Here is a 15828-nt window from a genome sequence, read left to right as displayed (position 1 = left end):
GACGCAACCAGGGGAGATGCTGCGTGAAGCCAGACACAGGCTGGAAGCTCCCGTAGAGACGTGCCCTTACTAAGGAGCACTTTGAGTTCAGAGTTCAAGGCGGCCATTACTCACAGCGCCGGGCAGCCCTAACGGCTACACCGGGTAGACACATTTACGACGTTCCCTAAAGCCAGTGGCACACAGATTTATGGGAAATAGAGGCCGGGGACTCGCCTTAGGACCCGGGGGCGGGCCCAGGGAGGCAGCTTCCGGTGACCTCCTGCGCACGCGCAGCCCCCCTCCCGCCGTGTGCGTGTCCACGCATGCGCGCCGCCGCCGCGCTGCCCTCGCTTCCTGTCCGTCCCTGAGTCGCTTCTCGCACTGCTGCTCAGTTTGGCCTCCGGTGGGCGACAGTCGCCGAGCCTGCGGGGTGGGGGGCTGGCCGGGCGGGCGCGGGGCGGAGGCTGCGGCGGGCACCTCGGAGCGCGAGCCCTGGAGCCCGCGGGGCCGGGCGGGCAAAGGGGCGGCGGGACCCGGGAGCCCGAGGCCCCGCGGGACGGTGCACCCAGGAGAGGCAGGTTGGGCCCCGGGAGCGACGCCCCGCTCGAATTTGTCCCGTAGGCTCAGACCGGGCCCCGCAGCGCGCCTGCGACGACAGCGCCCGCCCGCGGAGCCCCCGGCGGGGTAGGTGAGGGCGCGGGGGTCCCGGGGCCGGGGGGGGGGTCGCTTCCGGGGCGGGCTGCACCTGCACCTGCACCTGCCTGGTGCCGGGTGGAGGGCCCGTGGGCCGGGCAGCACCGCCTTTGCCACTCGTATTTAACGTTTGCACCTGTTTGGGAAAGTCCGTGTGGGTTCGCGCCCGATGGTGAGGGTCTGTGCGTCTCCCGGTGCGGCTTCCCCTCTCTGGGCGGGAGAGGGCTGCCTGTGCATGACCCCTGAGCTCAGCGCCGGCCTCTCCTCCCCCAGGCTCACCGGCTGCAAGCTGCGCAAGATGAACACGGCGCAGGTGAGCCGCCCACTTCCTGCGTGTCTTGGCGTGCGTCGTTGTGGGTGCTATAGGGCGCCCTGGTTTACAAAGACAGCATCACTTAAAAATGCAGCTCCCGGGGGCTGGGGAGCTTGGTCAGGGCGGGTGCAGGGGCGGGGGCGTGGACGTGGACGTGGGTGGGGCGGTGCCTTAGGGCCCGGGCTGCAGCCCTGCCTCCGATGGGCAACCACAGTCCCGCGCGAGCGTTGGCCGCGGGAAGGGGCGCTGTTGCTCTTGGTCAGCTGTAACAAGACGTCCAGGGCTCGGACGCCTCTGTTGGCCGCAGCCGCTGGAATAGCTGATGGTCTTGAACAGCGACAGACGGTGTGTCCTTGTCACACGTGGCTCTGCGTTGTGTGACACAGAGCCTGCGGCCCCGGAGAAGCCGGCGCAGAGAATTTTCAGGGACTGAAATACCGTGATCTAAGCAGACTTTTTTTTAATGTTTACCTTTTTTTAAAAAATTTTATTTATTTTTTTGAAAAAGTTAGAGGTAGAGACAGAGAGAAGTCTTCCACCTGCTGGTTCACTCCCCAGTTGGCTGTAACGGCTGGAGCTGCACCGATCCAGGAGCCAGGAGCCTCTTTGGGTCTCCCATGTGGGTGCAGGGGCCCAAGGACTTGGGCCATCTTCTACTGTCTTCCCAGGCCACAGTGACCGTGTTGGCTGTGTGCTTGGGCTGCACGGCAGGTGACCTGAAGGGGCGTCCTCCCGCGGCTTGCCCGTGTTCCGGCTCTCGGCCTCGGTTCTTGCGCTTCCCTGGACTGGTGATTCGGCTGTGGTCAGCTGAGCGCGGGTCTTCCGGCACCTCAGGGACCTGCTCTGACCCCTGCTGGTCTCACGTTCCTGTGGGGTTCAGGGAGCTTCTTGACTTTGAAGGAAACCCATCTCTATGTGTCTCCTTTTAAATTTACATTTATTCATTTATTTGATGTGTTTGAAGCGAGCGAGCGAGCTCCCATCCCTGCGTTCACACCCTCCATGTGCCTGTGACACCCAGGGTGGGGCCCGGCCAAAACTAGGAGCAGATGGCCCAGGAAAGCAGTAGAAGATGGCCAAGCGCTTGGCTCTGCACCTGCGTGGGAGACCCAGAGGAAGGTCCTGGCTTCAGATCGGCACAGCTCCGGCTGTTGTGGCCATTTAGGGAGTGAACCAGCGGGTGAAAGACCTCATTCTCTCCCCCTCCCTCTTTCCCTCCCCCTCCCTCCCCCTCCCTCCCCCTCCCTCCCCCTCCCTCTCCCTCCCTCTCTTCCCCTCTTTCTCCCTTTCTCTTCCTCCCCCTCTCTCCCCCTCTCTCCCCCTCTCTCCCCCTCTCTCTCCCTCTCTCTCCCTCTCTCTCCCTCTCTCTCCCTCTCTCTCCCTCTCTCCTCCCCCTTTTCTCTTGAACTCTGCATCACAAATAAATAAATAAAAGCTTTTTTTTTTTTTTTTTTAAAAAAAAGCCCATGTCCAATACGGATGCCGTTGACTGCATGTCCTGGTGCAGCCTGGGTGCACCTGTGTCCTGGCTCCCCACCTTGTCTACTGCTTGTCCTGGACAGGTGCTTCCTGCGGGCACCCTCATCACAGAGGTTCCAGTTGTGCACCTCCTGTGTGCCAGGCTGTGGTGCCATGGCCAGGGTGGTGGCCGGGGGCCTTGGCGTCGCCTTCCAGCCTTGGCACTGGGGAACCCGCGGCTCCTCTGCCGGGAGTTAGGTTACCCGAGTCTGTGAGGCTGGTCTGCCGGCAGACTCATGTCTCCCTGAACACATTTCCCCCCTGCACGTCACTGCACTACCACCTGCGGGCGTTCCCGTCGGACTCTGCCCGGCTCGCAGCTTCTGTCCGGTCACCAGGCTGGAGCGCCGGCGGCTTTGTCCGTCTGTGTCCGGCACCGGGAAGAGCGCCGAGGCGGAGTTCTTGCTGGCAGGGTGCCTGTTCCCCTTCGCCCTCTGTAACACGAATCGGGACAGTGTGGACGGCTGCCCACCCACCGAGCGTGGCCACGTCCTGTCCCCATGCACCTCTCCCCATCCCCCGCTTCCCACCTCGGTGCCATTGCAGGGGCCGGTGTCGTTCAAGGACGTGGCCGTGGGCTTCACGCAGGAGGAGTGGCGGCAGCTGGAGCCGGCGCAGAGGCGGACGTACCGGGAGGTGATGCTGGAGAACTACAGCCACCTCGTGGCCGTGGGTGAGGATGCGGCCGGGGACTGTGTGGGTGGAGGGCAGCGCCGTCTTAGGCACCCTGACCCAAGGCCTCCGCTTCTCGCAAACAGGCGGTGACATCTCCAAACCACGCGTGATCGTGAAGTTGGAGCAGGGGGAGGAGCCGTGGGTGCCGGAAGGCGAGCTGCCGTGTCGGAGCCGTGCTGGTGAGTCCCTGGGGTGCTTGGGCTGGAGGGACAAGCGGGACGCCTGGGCCATGCCTTCCCACGTCCCTCCGCAGTTTACAGCGGTGGGGATTTTCCGTTCTTAGCAGTGCCGGGGACCCGTTCAGTCCTTGACCTGTTCATGCTGTTGCCAGAGACTTGCTTTGTTTTCAGCCATAGCAGAGAGCTAGATCGGAAGTGGAGCACCTGGATCTCGAACCCGCGCCCATATGGGATGCTGGTGCTTCAGGCCAGGGCGTAAACTCGCTGTGCCACAGCAGCGGCCCCTATTTTGTTTAAAAGGGAGGGAAAGACAGAAATCTTCCAGCTCCTGGTTCACTCCCCAGATGGCTGGATCAGGCCAGCATGAGGAGCCAGGAACTCCGTCCGGGCCTCCCACAGGGTGGCAGGGCCACGCTCTTGAGGCGTGTGCTGTCTTCCGAGCTGCATCGGCAGGAGCCGGATCCGCAGCAGAGCAGCCGGGACTCGAACCGTTGCTCGGATAGGGGATGCTGGCGTGGCAGGCGGTGGCTGAACCGCCGGGGGCTTGCTGCGGACTTCAGAGCACCCCCACCCCTCTCGCCTGTGGTCTGCGGGCTGTTTGGTGGCGGCACGGGGACGGCCCGCTCCCGTGTCTCTCTCGGTGCCTGTGGGCCTGCCGTCTCCCCGCATCCGCCTGTGCCGGTCTCCTCCCAGATTGTGTCTGTGTGAAGGCCTCACAGGTTGTCCACGTGATCTCCCTCTCCTGCCATCGGTGTGAGACTCCGGTCTGCACACTGCCAGGTTTGGTGCTCGGTGGCCTGCTGTGGCCACGATGAGCCCGACTGTTCTGTGGCTTCCAGGCCTGGCGACGAGGCCCCTGTTTCCTCAGGCTCGCGTCCCCCTCCCTCTGGTCCCCCTGGGTGATCACCGCCCCTGCTTCGTGTGCACTTTGGGTGCCCAGGGAGCACGTGCCCCCCTCCTGCCCTTTCATCCAGTTGTTTGGCTTAAAATGTGGTTAAAAAAAAAAAAAGTGCAGCTGGAGCTGGCGTGTGACACAGCAGTCACGTTGTCGCTTGCGACACTCGTGTCACACACCGGGGTGCCCGGTTCCCGTCCTGGCCGCTCACTTGTGAAGGAGCTCCCAGGAGGCAGCAGGAGGTGGCTCAGGTTCTGGGGTCCCTGCCGCCCTTGGGGGAGCCCTGGGTGTTCGGGGCTCCTGGCTTTGGCTGTTGGAGGCGTTTGGGGAGTGAGCCAGTACATGGGAGGTCTCTGGTCGGTGCCTCTCCAAGAAAAACCTAAAGGAAAATTTAAAATAAACACACGTAACTCACCACCTCGCCCGTGTTCCAGCGTGTAATAGATTCCCGTGTAACAGATCTTCAGAACCTTGGCCTTTCTACTTGAGCGCGGAAGTGTCTGCTCCCGGCTGTTGCCCTCACTGTCCACCGCCTCTGTCCCTGTCTGCCCGGTGACTGCGGGGCCAGGGCGGGGCTCCGCGCCGAGACTCCTCTGTGATCCGGCGGAGTGGAATGGGGCGGGCTGCTGTGGGCTTGTCACCGGGGAGCCAGCTCAGCGGAGACGGCCGTGTTCTCTGCCGAGGAGGCACGGGTGGCGAGCCTTGGGGTGAGGGACAGGGACGGGGAGAGCTGGGAGCCCCGAGCACCTGTGTGGTTCGTGAGGGGAGCTGCTGTTCTCGCGTGTACTCGGAGAGACTTGGGGCGGGCAGGAACCTTCCTGGCGCGTGGGTCAGTCGGGAGATGAGGGCCTGGCGCAGTCACCCTCCCTGGGCATTTGTGCCTAATGTGTGTTATACCCCCATGTGTTAGAGCCGTGCTGGAGTGGAGGGGAGAGTGTCGGGGACCCGGGAAGGTTGCTCAGCGGTGCAAAGCCGCCCGTCAGCAAGGCTGGCTGTCAGCTTCCAGGGCCAGTGGTCCAGGTCTGCGAGGGCAGTACTGTGAGCATCCTGCTTGTGCTGGTGGTCCCACGTGTCGGCACCGCCGGCATTGCACTGGGGGTCAGTGGGTGCGAGCAGCGGGCGGTGACCCAGGGTCCAGGTGGGAGAGGCTCAGGTCGCGGGGGCGGCGCTGGGTGTTTGATAGCTCCCGGCAGGGCGGTGCTCTTGGTGTTGAAGGTGAGTGAGGGCGCTGTGATGGGCTCGGGCTGGGTGTAGGAGGTGTCATTTCGGAGTGGAAAGTCTCGTGCGGTCAGCGAATGGGCATCCACACTGTAGCTGGTTCTTCCCTGGGACCCACTGCAGACGGGTGGTGCCGTGGCGTGGGGAAGCCGTGAAGAGTGCTGGAGCTGCCCCGCCTTCAGGCTCCTAGACGCCGGGCGACCTGGTGCAGGTGGGAGCTGCAGAACCGGCCGGCCCCAGCACGAAATATGGCCGCCGCCCCTCCACCACCTGGCCCTGTGCATCGCCCGGTCTGCTCTGCTTCTCCGTTGTGTGTGTGTGTGTGTGTGTGTGTGCGCCTGTTTCTCTCCCCCGGGGGCGTGGGCGAGGGTCTGAGCAGGAGGACGAGGGGCCTGCAGTTGGGTTTACGCCCAGAGGGAGACCAGGACTGTGGGAAGGTCTGGGCTGGGGGTGGGGGGGAGCCCTTGCTGTAGGCGTGGCCCGCAGAGCTGCCTGGCCCTGGTGGAGGTGACCTGTGAGAGGCCCCCAGGACATCCAGGAAGATGCCCGTGCGTTTCAGCAGGCTTTGCAGCGCAGTGAGCCGTACCTCCCTCCTCCGCACACTCCTGCGCCTGTCTGTTAACAAGGGTGTTTGTGTGCGGTGCGAGTTCGCGTCCCCCTTCCCCTGCTGCCGGGTCTCGGCCCAGCCTCTCCGTGCCGGCGGAGCCTGGCCTCACCTGGGTCTGCCCTCGGCGTGCGTGCTTCCAGGCTCACGAGGTCATTTCATTTTTTTCTTTGTAGAAGAGGCCTGGAAGGCTGGTGCCCCGGCAGAGAGAGTCCGAGCGGCGGGGGGCGCCCGCAGCGCGCGGCTGCCCAGAGAGGCGGAGAACGCGGCTGGCGGGGCTCCCGGCGGAAGCAGCGACCCGGCCCCCTCGAGTGTGGCGGGCCGCGAGCGTGTCTCCTGCGGAGAGGACTTCACGTCTGCTTCGGAATTAATCAGCAGTGATGGCCGCTATGCGGGAGCGCGCTCGGGCGCATGCGAGGGCCGTGAGAGTGCATGTGCCGGCGGCGGCGCGCCCTGGGCCGCCAGTGCGCCCGAGGACGACCGCGTCCTGCAGGCAGCTGGCCTCTTGGAGAAGCCCTTCGAGTACTTGGGAGCCCTGGACGGTGACGCCGTGTTCCTGACGCACGGGAGGGCGTGCGCGGTGGAGAAGGTGGGCGCGTGGGGCGGCGCCGGCGCCGGCGCGGACCTGCTCGGCGTGCGCGGCTTCGGCGCGTTCCCGCGGGCGCCGGCAGAGGGGAAGCCCTTCGAGTGCGCCGAGTGCGGGAAGTCCTTCTGCAAGAAGTCCAAGTTCATCATCCACCAGCGGGCGCACACGGGCGAGAAGCCGTACGCGTGCGGCGTGTGCGGCAAGCGCTTCAGCCAGAAGGGCACGCTCACGGTGCACCGCCGGTCGCACCTGCAGGAGAAGCCCTACAAGTGCGCGGAGTGCGGCAGGACCTTCTGCCAGAAGCTGCACCTCACGCAGCACCTGCGCACGCACTCAGGGGAGAAGCCCTACGCCTGCAGCCAGTGCGGCAGGACCTTCTGCCAGAAGACGCACCTCACGCTGCACCTGCGCAACCACTCGGGGGAGCGGCCCTACCCGTGCGGCGAGTGCGGCAAGTCCTTCTCCCGCAGGTCGGCGCTCAGCGACCACCAGCGCACGCACACGGGCGAGAAGCTGTACCAGTGCGAGCAGTGCGGCAAGGCCTACTACCGCAAGTCCACGCTCATCACGCACCAGCGCACGCACACGGGCGAGAAGCCGTACACGTGCAGCGAGTGCGGCAAGCGCTTCTCGCGCGTGTCCTACCTCACCATCCACTACCGCAGCCACCTGGAGGAGAAGCCGTACGCGTGCGCCGAGTGCGGCAAGACCTTCAACCTGAGCTCGGCCTTCCTCAGGCACCAGAAGCTGCACGCCGAGGGCCGGGCGCCCGAGTGCGGCGCGTGCGGGCGGCCCTGCTCCGAGCCGGCGTGCGGCGGCGCGCTCCGCGGGGCGCGCGTGGAGGAGAAGCCGTACGGGTGCCGCGAGTGCGGCAAGAGCTTCTCGCACAACTCCTCGCTCTTCCGGCACCAGCGCGTGCACACGGGCGAGAAGCCCTTCGAGTGCCACCAGTGCGGCAAGTTCTTCTCGCAGAAGTCCTACCTCACCATCCACCACCGCATCCACTCGGGCGAGAAGCCGTACGCGTGCAGCGCCTGCGGCAAGGTCTTCTCTCGCATGTCCAACCTCACGGTGCACTACCGCAGCCACTCGGGCGAGAAGCCGTACGAGTGCAGCGCGTGCGGCAAGGTCTTCTCGCAGAAGTCCTACCTCACCGTGCACTACCGCACGCACTCGGGCGAGAAGCCCTACGCGTGCGGCGAGTGCGGGAAGCGGTTCCACCACCGCTCTGCCTTCAACAGCCATCGGCGGATCCACGGGCGCGGGAGTGCGAGCGGGCTTGCCGCGGGAGGCCTGTGAAGGCGGCACCCACGCGGGGTCCAGCAGGGTCCGGGTCCCGGGGGAGTGGCGCCCTGCACTGGGTTTCCCTCGGTCCGGCCTTGCACGGAGAACGCAGTGGGACGTGACGTCCAGCAGGGTCCCCGGGGGAGCAGTGTCCGCGAGCCGGGTTCGCCTTGGTCCGGCCTTGCACAGAGCGCGCCGCGAATGCCTCGGCTCGCTGGACACGAGACAGTTTATACAGGAAAGAAGATCTATAGATATTTAATATTTATTTTGGATTCCGATTGTATTTCTGTATCAGGGACTCCAGGCCAGGTCTGTCCGTTTGATGAATGTGCAGAGGATATTGTCTGGGCCACGTTCATGCTAAAAGCCATATTTCTGACATGACGTGGGACAGGCACAGGGGAGCGCAGAGCTGTCACGGTCACTAAGCCTTTGTTCCGAAGCCGTGGGGCGCTGGGTGGTTACGGCCCTTCCCACGTCCTTGAGTGCAGTCTCACTGTAACTATGCAATTCGCTGCAAGTTAGGGTTCGAGTGATTTGTGGAGAGGCAGTATTCTTGCTCGACTGCTGGGGGCAACAGGCACTAACGGGTTCGTGCTGAGGTAGGGGTTGATAAATAGTGAAACATAATTGTCTAGGTAGGAAGGTGCCAAGTGGATTTTGAGTGGATGACTTATCAGTCGAGGCAGTGGTTTCTGTGAAGTGTAAACTTCACCTGAGCAAAAAACAGATTTTTAAAAAGTTAAAAATACTATTTTGATAAACAGCATAATTTGGAATTGTGTACGTCTGTTTCGATGAAAGAGAACAGGTGTACTATTTACACTCTCCAAGCTGCCCCCAACTCTCACCCACGCTTGTTTTTAAACCGTAGGCTTGAGCCTACAAAGTGCCAGCATTACACAACTTGGAGATGTCACGCGCAGTTTTATTTTCTATAAATGCCAAGCTATTCTGTTCTTTGCCCCTTCTCCCCGGTATTTTGGAACGCACTAGTCCGTTTCTAGAAGACTCTGCGCCTCGCTTCTCAGTTCCTGCCGGGAGAGCTTGGACACTGACCATTTCTTCTCACAACACAGAGCTGGTGAATCACGACGAGGCCCAGGCGGTATCCCCAGTTCCAGTCTTCCTGCAAATGCAATCGTCGCCTGCCTTACCCTGGTGGGGCACATCCCACACCCCTGAGGGACGCCTGAGCCATGGGTGGTACTGAGCTTTCTTTTTTTCCCCAAGGTTGACTTAGTTGAAAGGTAGAATTAGAGAATGAGAGGCAGAGAGATCATCCATCCACTGGTTTGTCCCCAAGTGCTCACAACAGCTAGGGTGTGCCAAGCCGAAGCTAGGAGCTGCTTCCAGTCTCACATGGCTGCAGGGGCCGAGGGACTTGGGCCGTCACTGGTGCTTTTCCAGGTGCATTAGCAGGGAGCTGGATGGGAGATGGAGCACCCGTATGGGATGCTGATACTGCAGTCTGTGGCTTTACCCGCTGCACCCCAGCGCCAGCCACTGGACTGTACTTGTACAGAGCCTCCATGGTCCATCTGATGACCAAGATGGCGCCCCTGTGGCTGGTAGGTAGGCAGCAGGCGTAGCGTGGACATGCCGCGCCCCTGAGGCTTCATGCCCCTGGTGGGGTGGGCCCAGCTTCACCCTGCTACTCAGAAGGGTGTGCAGTTTTGTTTTTAAGTTCTATATTTAAAAAAGATTGATGTATTTGAAAAGCAGAAAGAGAAGGTGAGAGACCAATCTTCCATCCACTGGTTCACTCCCTAAATGGCTACATCAGCCAGGGCTGGGTCAGGCCAGGGCCAGGAGCCAGGGGCTTCTTCCTGGTCTCCCAGGTGGGTGCAGGGGTCTTCTGCTGCGTTCTCAGTCAAGTCAGTAGGAAGCTGGATCGGAAGTGGAGCAACTGGGACTCGAACTGGGACCCATGTGGGAGACTGGCATTGCACGTAGAGGCTTCACCCACTGTACCACAGCACAGTTGACCACACATAACTGAAACTGGACAAGGCGACATGACTGCAGCTTGTCTGTGATGGCCTTGACCCAATCCTGGCCAAAACAAAACAGGTTTGTTCTAGAAAAGGACAAAGCAGGGATCAGAGGGGTCTTAACCCCGCGAATGCATGGGCAGTTAAATACTCAAAAGTCGGTCATAGATAAGCTATGGAGAGAAAAGAAGTCCAATGGGCAGGAAGTTTGTGTGGCAAAATGAAGTCCTTTTATGAGCTTGAAAAATGACAGGGAACTCCTTATTAATCACAGAGCAGCAAGCCGCACGAACAGTGTCGAATTAATGGAGTGTTGAGAGTGATCCCCCAGAGACGACACAGGCAAGGCCAACCTGCTCGGCTCACTGGGTGCGGCACGGAGCCGAAGGACGGCCAGGAAGACAAAGGGCACGAGACTGGGAGAGAGGAAAGTCTTTGCATCGGACACCCTTTGGCGGTAGCCTATTCTGAGGACTACACAGAGAATGAGACTTGGTGCGTGAATTTAGCAGATGCCTGCACACACGGCCACTCTGCAACCTTTTTTTTTTTTTTTTAATCAGCAAAAACAAAAAATAGGAGATGTGACTTTTTCAGAGCAATAACATTTACAAACATCCTCAAGTGTCTGGGAAGAAAATATTTCTAGGAACTGTATCCAGAAAAATTACAAAGCAGAGGGCTAGCTAAAATGTCGTTTTCCCCTGGATTAATCGATATAATCCATGCAATCTCAAGATCCCACTGAATCCTTTAATGGGAATTTACAAGCTAATCCTAAAACTCGTCTCAACATTCCAAAGAGGAGCGATGTTCTTGTAGAACGGACACAGCCACAGAGTTTGCGTTCTCAGACACGTGGTAAGGCCATCAGTAGGCTGTGGCAGTGGTGGGAAGGTACACGAGCGTGGGACAGAATAGGGGTCCCCGGGAGAGCCCCGTGTGTGCAGTCAGCAAGTGCGGGAGCGAAACAGTGCTGTTTGTGATAAGTGGGCTTTGTAATGGAGCTGCTTAAGTTAGTGGGGAAGTCAGCCGAACGCAGATACAGAAAACAAAGGAGCGTTAGGAAGCTCTGTAACCCCTGTGGACAGGCTGCTTGAACCAGGCCTGCAGAGCCCTGAACCATAAAACAATCGAATGTAACAGGAACCCACTGAAGGGGAGGAGACTTGCAGTTCATGGACGTGGCTGCAGCGTTCAGTGTAGACGACTGCTTGGTGAGGGCTGGATGGTCCGTACTGGGGGCTCCGTGTGCCGCAGGGCTCAGCTTTGGCTGTCGTGGGGCAAAAGCCGCTCGCTGCAGTGCGCGAGCAGGGAAGCCCCGCTGTCGCCCGCGGTGGCTGGCGCCTAGGCACAGGTGGCAGTCTGCATTTTGCATGCAGCCAATAGTTTTCTGGCCTCTGGCCTGTGGTACATGAACAACACCTGCCAATCAACAAGGAGGGGGCATGGGCAATGGAGTTGGCTATCCCCTTCACAACAAAGGATATCAGTGATTGGGGGACTCCCGATTGAAGGCAGTGTTTCAGTTCTACCCATCCTCTGATAGAGTTAAGCTGAGTAACCGAGCATCGAGTTTGGCAAGGGTTTAAGCAACAAGATCCAACGGCATGGCTGGGACTGCCCAACAAGAAAACTGTCCGGGGAGCTGAGCCCGTGTATGCCCAGATGTAGTGGAGATGCACGCGTGTGTCCACCACGGGAAACACCAGGACACTCAGAGCAGGAAGCTGCAAAATCCAGGACTAGGCTAGGGCGTGCACGGGAGAAGGAAGAAAAAAGGTGAATTTTTAGAGTGTCATACAGCCAGGAGAATGAACTCTGCGCGGTGCTGCTGCTGTCAGCAACAGGAAGCAGGATGGGGAGCGCCGTGTGACCGCGTGTGCGTACGTGTGTGTAAGGATGGCCCAAGTGCAGCCCAGCTAGTGCTGGTGCTGGTAGCCACCCGCGTGCTGAGCTGAGCCCCTAATGTGTTCCTTGCCTGCGTGTCATAAAAAGCTTAGGAACAGCTAACTGCCTGGCACCCGGCCGTGCTGGTGGTGGACGTGGACGTGGACATGGACGTGCCCCCTCGAGCTCGTGGTTGTGTGCAGGAGACACAGCCCCTTCACAGCACAGTGAGCGACTTCCTACACCGGGTCCTCATATGCCACAGGATGTCCATTTAACGTCCTGTGCTGGAGGAGGTTGGCCCCGGCGCCACGTCCCACCATCCCGCTCTTGGGCGCAGACGAGCGGCTCTGAGCTGCCTCATGAGTAAAGAAGCGGACGGGCAATGTTTCCCGTCTGCTCGGCGCTTCTCCGCTTTCTCCGCTCAGGATGCGCTAACTGTAGGTGGCAAAGAAAACACGGCGAGTTTGGTTTGGAGCAAAATTGTATTTTAAAAGTGCTCAGCTAGGCCTTTCAGCAAGGTCAAATTTCCACAGCACAAACGTGGGTGGGGAAAAGAACAGGTAACTCCAACTTGGTAAAGAACCGGGTGGGGGGGTTGGCGCTGAGCTTCCGGCGTGCAGCAAAGACCAGGTGCAGCTGTGACGGCACAGGTGCCACATGCCCTCCATTGTCGCTTTGCTCGGTGGCTCGGCTTGAAGGGTGATCGGTGCCGCGGGGCCAGCAGGTGGGGGAGGAGGGAGGTGGGATTCCATGGGCTGTAGCTTTGTGTTCTCCTGGCTCCTGGGGTACAGCCACCGAGCTCACAGCCAAGGGCGATTCCTTCACCAGCATCAAGGGCCAGCTCAGGTCGTGGTGACCTTGGCTGCTGGCCACCCTCCACTCCCCCCTCCCCCATTTACCACGGCTCCACGAGGAGTCCATACAACTTAGTGATGCCTTCTAACCATGGCCAGATGCTGATGCAAGACTCGTGTGTCCCAGGCTAGGCGATCCCCACGTTCCTGCCTCGTTCCATCCCCAGGCCGCCCAGGCACGGGGAAACCCAGCCCTCAGAGCAGCACCTGGGCGGGACGTCAGTGGTCCCTCGGGCTGGGATGCGGGAGGCCACAAAGATGGCAGAGGCAGTCCCTCGTCCCGCTGTGGAAGCGGTCCTTTCACAGGAGGGAAGACAGACCCCCGTCAGACCGCTGCCCCTGCTGGACCGGGCCGGGAGGACACCATGTGACTGTCCTGTGGGGCTCCCCAGGGCCGCCTGCCCTCCACACCTGGCCCCGGGTGGCCCAGTGGCACAGGAGCGCGGCCCCCCAGGGAGGGGACTTCGCAGAGTTCTCAAAGGGCATTAGGAAAAAACTTTGAAAACATCCCTTCTGATTCTGTTTCCCCTCATTGACTGGGGTCCTGGGCTGGGGGGGTCCTGGGCTGGGGGGGTCCTGGGCTGGGAGGGTCCTGGCTGCAAAAGCTAAGTCTACAGCAAAGGATCTCGAAGGTTTTCTGGGTGATCACATGGGGCGGGGCGGGGCCACCCACACCTGTCAGAGAACCCGGCTGCCAGCCCCGCCCCAGCTGCCGACTCTGGCCTCTGGCTGTGCAGGCAGCGGTGACAGCTCCTGCCACCCCCGGGGGTCCTGATCGGTTCCCAGCTCCTGGCTTAGGCCCTGGCTCCCACCCCAGCCATCACAGAGTCTCGGAGAGTGGAGCAGCAAATGGGAGCTGTCTCTGCCTCTCTCGGGAGGCGGGATGTGGGGGAACCCGCTCTGAAGCAGATTGTCCAGCGGCCGCAGGCCCGATCAACCCCGCGTCTTCCCGCCAAAAACAGCAGCTAAACGAAGAAACCGCAAAGCAGACGCTCGGTACTGAGCAAACACCCTCGCAGGAAGAGTATGGATGGTGTTCCGTAGAAATAAGAGAAAAGCGGTGATGAGGTTAGAGTGGAATGGGTCAGCCCGTGGCCGATGAGCAAGGCGCCCTGGCCGAGGGCAGGGAGCACGTGGGAGCCGGGCACCCCAAGTCTCCGTGGGCTGAGGTGCGCGTGGGTGCTGCAACCGGGCCAGGCGGGGCCGGGGCCGCAGGGCCTGGCTCGACAAGGCGTGGCCCTTTCCGCGGAGGGGGGGCGTGGTCTATGACTGGAGCGTCCCCCCTGGTGGGCGTGGCCTGTGCTCAGGGCGTGGCCATTGCGCTAGGGGTTCGTTGAGACGTAACAGTGCGCGGGGCGTGGCTCGGGAGCGGGGGCGTGGCCAGAGGGGGCGTGGCCGAGCTCTCGGAGTTAGCGGTCCAGTTCCCGGGCAGCTCCCGGGGCCGCAACCGTCTGAATCCAACCGTCCCTGGGGAGCCAGAAGCCGTTGAGCGGGCTGTGGGGCGGCTCGGAAGTGAGGACGGGCGGGCGGGCCAGGCGGCTGGCGGGGGCGCGATCGAGAGGGTGGGGGGCTGAGCGGGGCCTCTGACCGCACCCTCCTCGCCAGCCGCGCCCCCCGCCGGCCATGGTGCCCCCGCTCGTGCTGCTGCTGCTGCTGCTGCTCTCGGCCGCCCGCGGCCCTTCGGCGCAGGCCGCCCCGCTGCTGGACGCCGCCTCGCGGGACCGCCTCCCGGGCCTGCAGCCCCTGGGGGGGCACGGAGGTCAGGGACGCAGAAGACGGGCGGGGGAGTCCAGGGGCCGGGGGCCGCCTTTCCCGCGGGGACGAAGCCGCACCGGTCTCTCGGCAGAAGGAGCCCCGGCCGGCGGCAACCGAGGGCTGCCGGCTGAAGCACACCCGGCCCCGGGCTCCGGCTGTCTCCCAGGCTCGTGAGGCGGCGGCGCGCCCTGAGCGCCATGGAGACCCTCGGCCACCGCGACAGGCTCCTGGGACCCTCGCCCGAGGCGGGGACGCCCGGGTCTACCCCCATCCCGCTCCCAAGACCCGCTTCTCTTACTTCCCTGGCCCACCCGCTCTGCCGCAGGGGTGGGGTGGACGCCGCCGCCCTGGCAGGGGACAGGTGTGCCCTCGCCAGACCCCACCCCCGCGCCCTTCGGAAATAAAGTTATTTCTTTAGAGCTGGCGGTGCTGTCTGCTGGGCGCCCCCAGCCGTGGGCCTGGCCCTGAGGCCCCCGACGTTGCCCCCTGGTCGCCGAGTTCCCATCCAGGCACCGGCTCTGTCTGCTGAGCACTGGCTCGGTCCCCCAAGCCCCTGTGGGACATCCCCAGCACTGCTCGTGCCCTTGTCACCCCCAGACGCTGCAGCCTGGGCCCTGGCCCCTCTGACCTCAGAGGGCAGTGGGGGGGTGGGGGGTTGGACTCAGCCAGAGCCTCCCTGCTCTCCCCTGCCCCCTCCCCACCTGAGCCTCCTGCCCATGCCACTGTGTCAAATTTATTTTTCTAAAAAAGATTTATTTATTTGAAAGAGCTACAAAAAGGCAGAGAGAGAGAGAGAGAGAGAGAGAGGTCTTCCATCCACTGGTTCACTCCCCAAATGGCTGCAGTGGTCAGAGCTGGGCTGATCAGGAGCCAGGAGCTTTTTCTGGGTCTCCCACACAGGTGCAGGGTCCCAAGGACCTGGGCCATCTTCCGCTGCTCTCCCAGGCCACAGCAGAAAGCTGGGTCGGAAGTGGAGCAGCCAGGAGGCTGGCACTGCAGGCAGCAGCTTGACATGTTACGCGCAGCACCAGCCCCTAGATTTATTTTTATTTGAAAGAGAGCAAGAGATTTTCCCATCCACTCCCTGGTTCACCTTCCAAATCTCTGCAACAGCCAGGGGCAGGCGAGGCGGAAGCCAGGAGCCCGGAACTCCTCCTGTGTCTCCCACGCGAGTGGCTGGGACCCACCTGTGCAAGCCGTGACCACTGTCCTCCCAGGGTGCATTCGAAGGGAGCAGGCCCTCGAACCCAGGACACGGGTTTCCCACGTGGGCCTTACCCCCAGTGCGGCATCATATTGCCCACCCCAGGATCGACTAAAATAACGAGCCTGCTTTACAACTCGTGGGACCTGCCACAGGCACCTCACCCCTGGGAGCTTCC

General features: G+C 61.9%; 1 protein-coding gene across 5 annotated transcripts; it reads left to right on the top strand.

Annotated features, from left to right (window-relative positions):
• The first annotated feature begins 310 nt into the window (after positions 1 to 310).
• On the top strand, positions 311 to 14865 carry LOC100343106 (RB-associated KRAB zinc finger protein). Of its 5 annotated transcripts, none has more exons than XM_070064345.1 (8): positions 311 to 385; positions 604 to 666; positions 949 to 988; positions 3053 to 3179; positions 3265 to 3360; positions 6254 to 14203; positions 14297 to 14450; positions 14538 to 14865. In XM_070064345.1, exons 3-6 carry the CDS (start codon positions 974 to 976, stop codon positions 7960 to 7962), a joined length of 1947 nt encoding a protein of 648 aa, XP_069920446.1. In that variant the 5' UTR covers positions 311 to 385; positions 604 to 666; positions 949 to 973; the 3' UTR covers positions 7963 to 14203; positions 14297 to 14450; positions 14538 to 14865. The 5 variants fall into 5 exon arrangements, with proteins under 5 accessions (XP_069920446.1, XP_008249477.1, XP_069920448.1 ...); XM_070064347.1 differs by having other exon boundaries at positions 323 to 385; positions 604 to 670; XM_008251255.4 differs by lacking the exon at positions 604 to 666 and having other exon boundaries at positions 316 to 385.
• Positions 14866 to 15828: the final 963 nt, after the last annotated feature.

The sequence above is a fragment of the Oryctolagus cuniculus genome, chromosome 19 (assembly GCF_964237555.1).
Source record: "Oryctolagus cuniculus chromosome 19, mOryCun1.1, whole genome shotgun sequence".
NCBI classification, from domain to species: Eukaryota; Metazoa; Chordata; class Mammalia; order Lagomorpha; family Leporidae; genus Oryctolagus; species Oryctolagus cuniculus.
The sequence above is the reverse complement of the archived record's forward strand: the minus strand, read 5'-3'. Positions and strand labels throughout refer to the sequence as shown.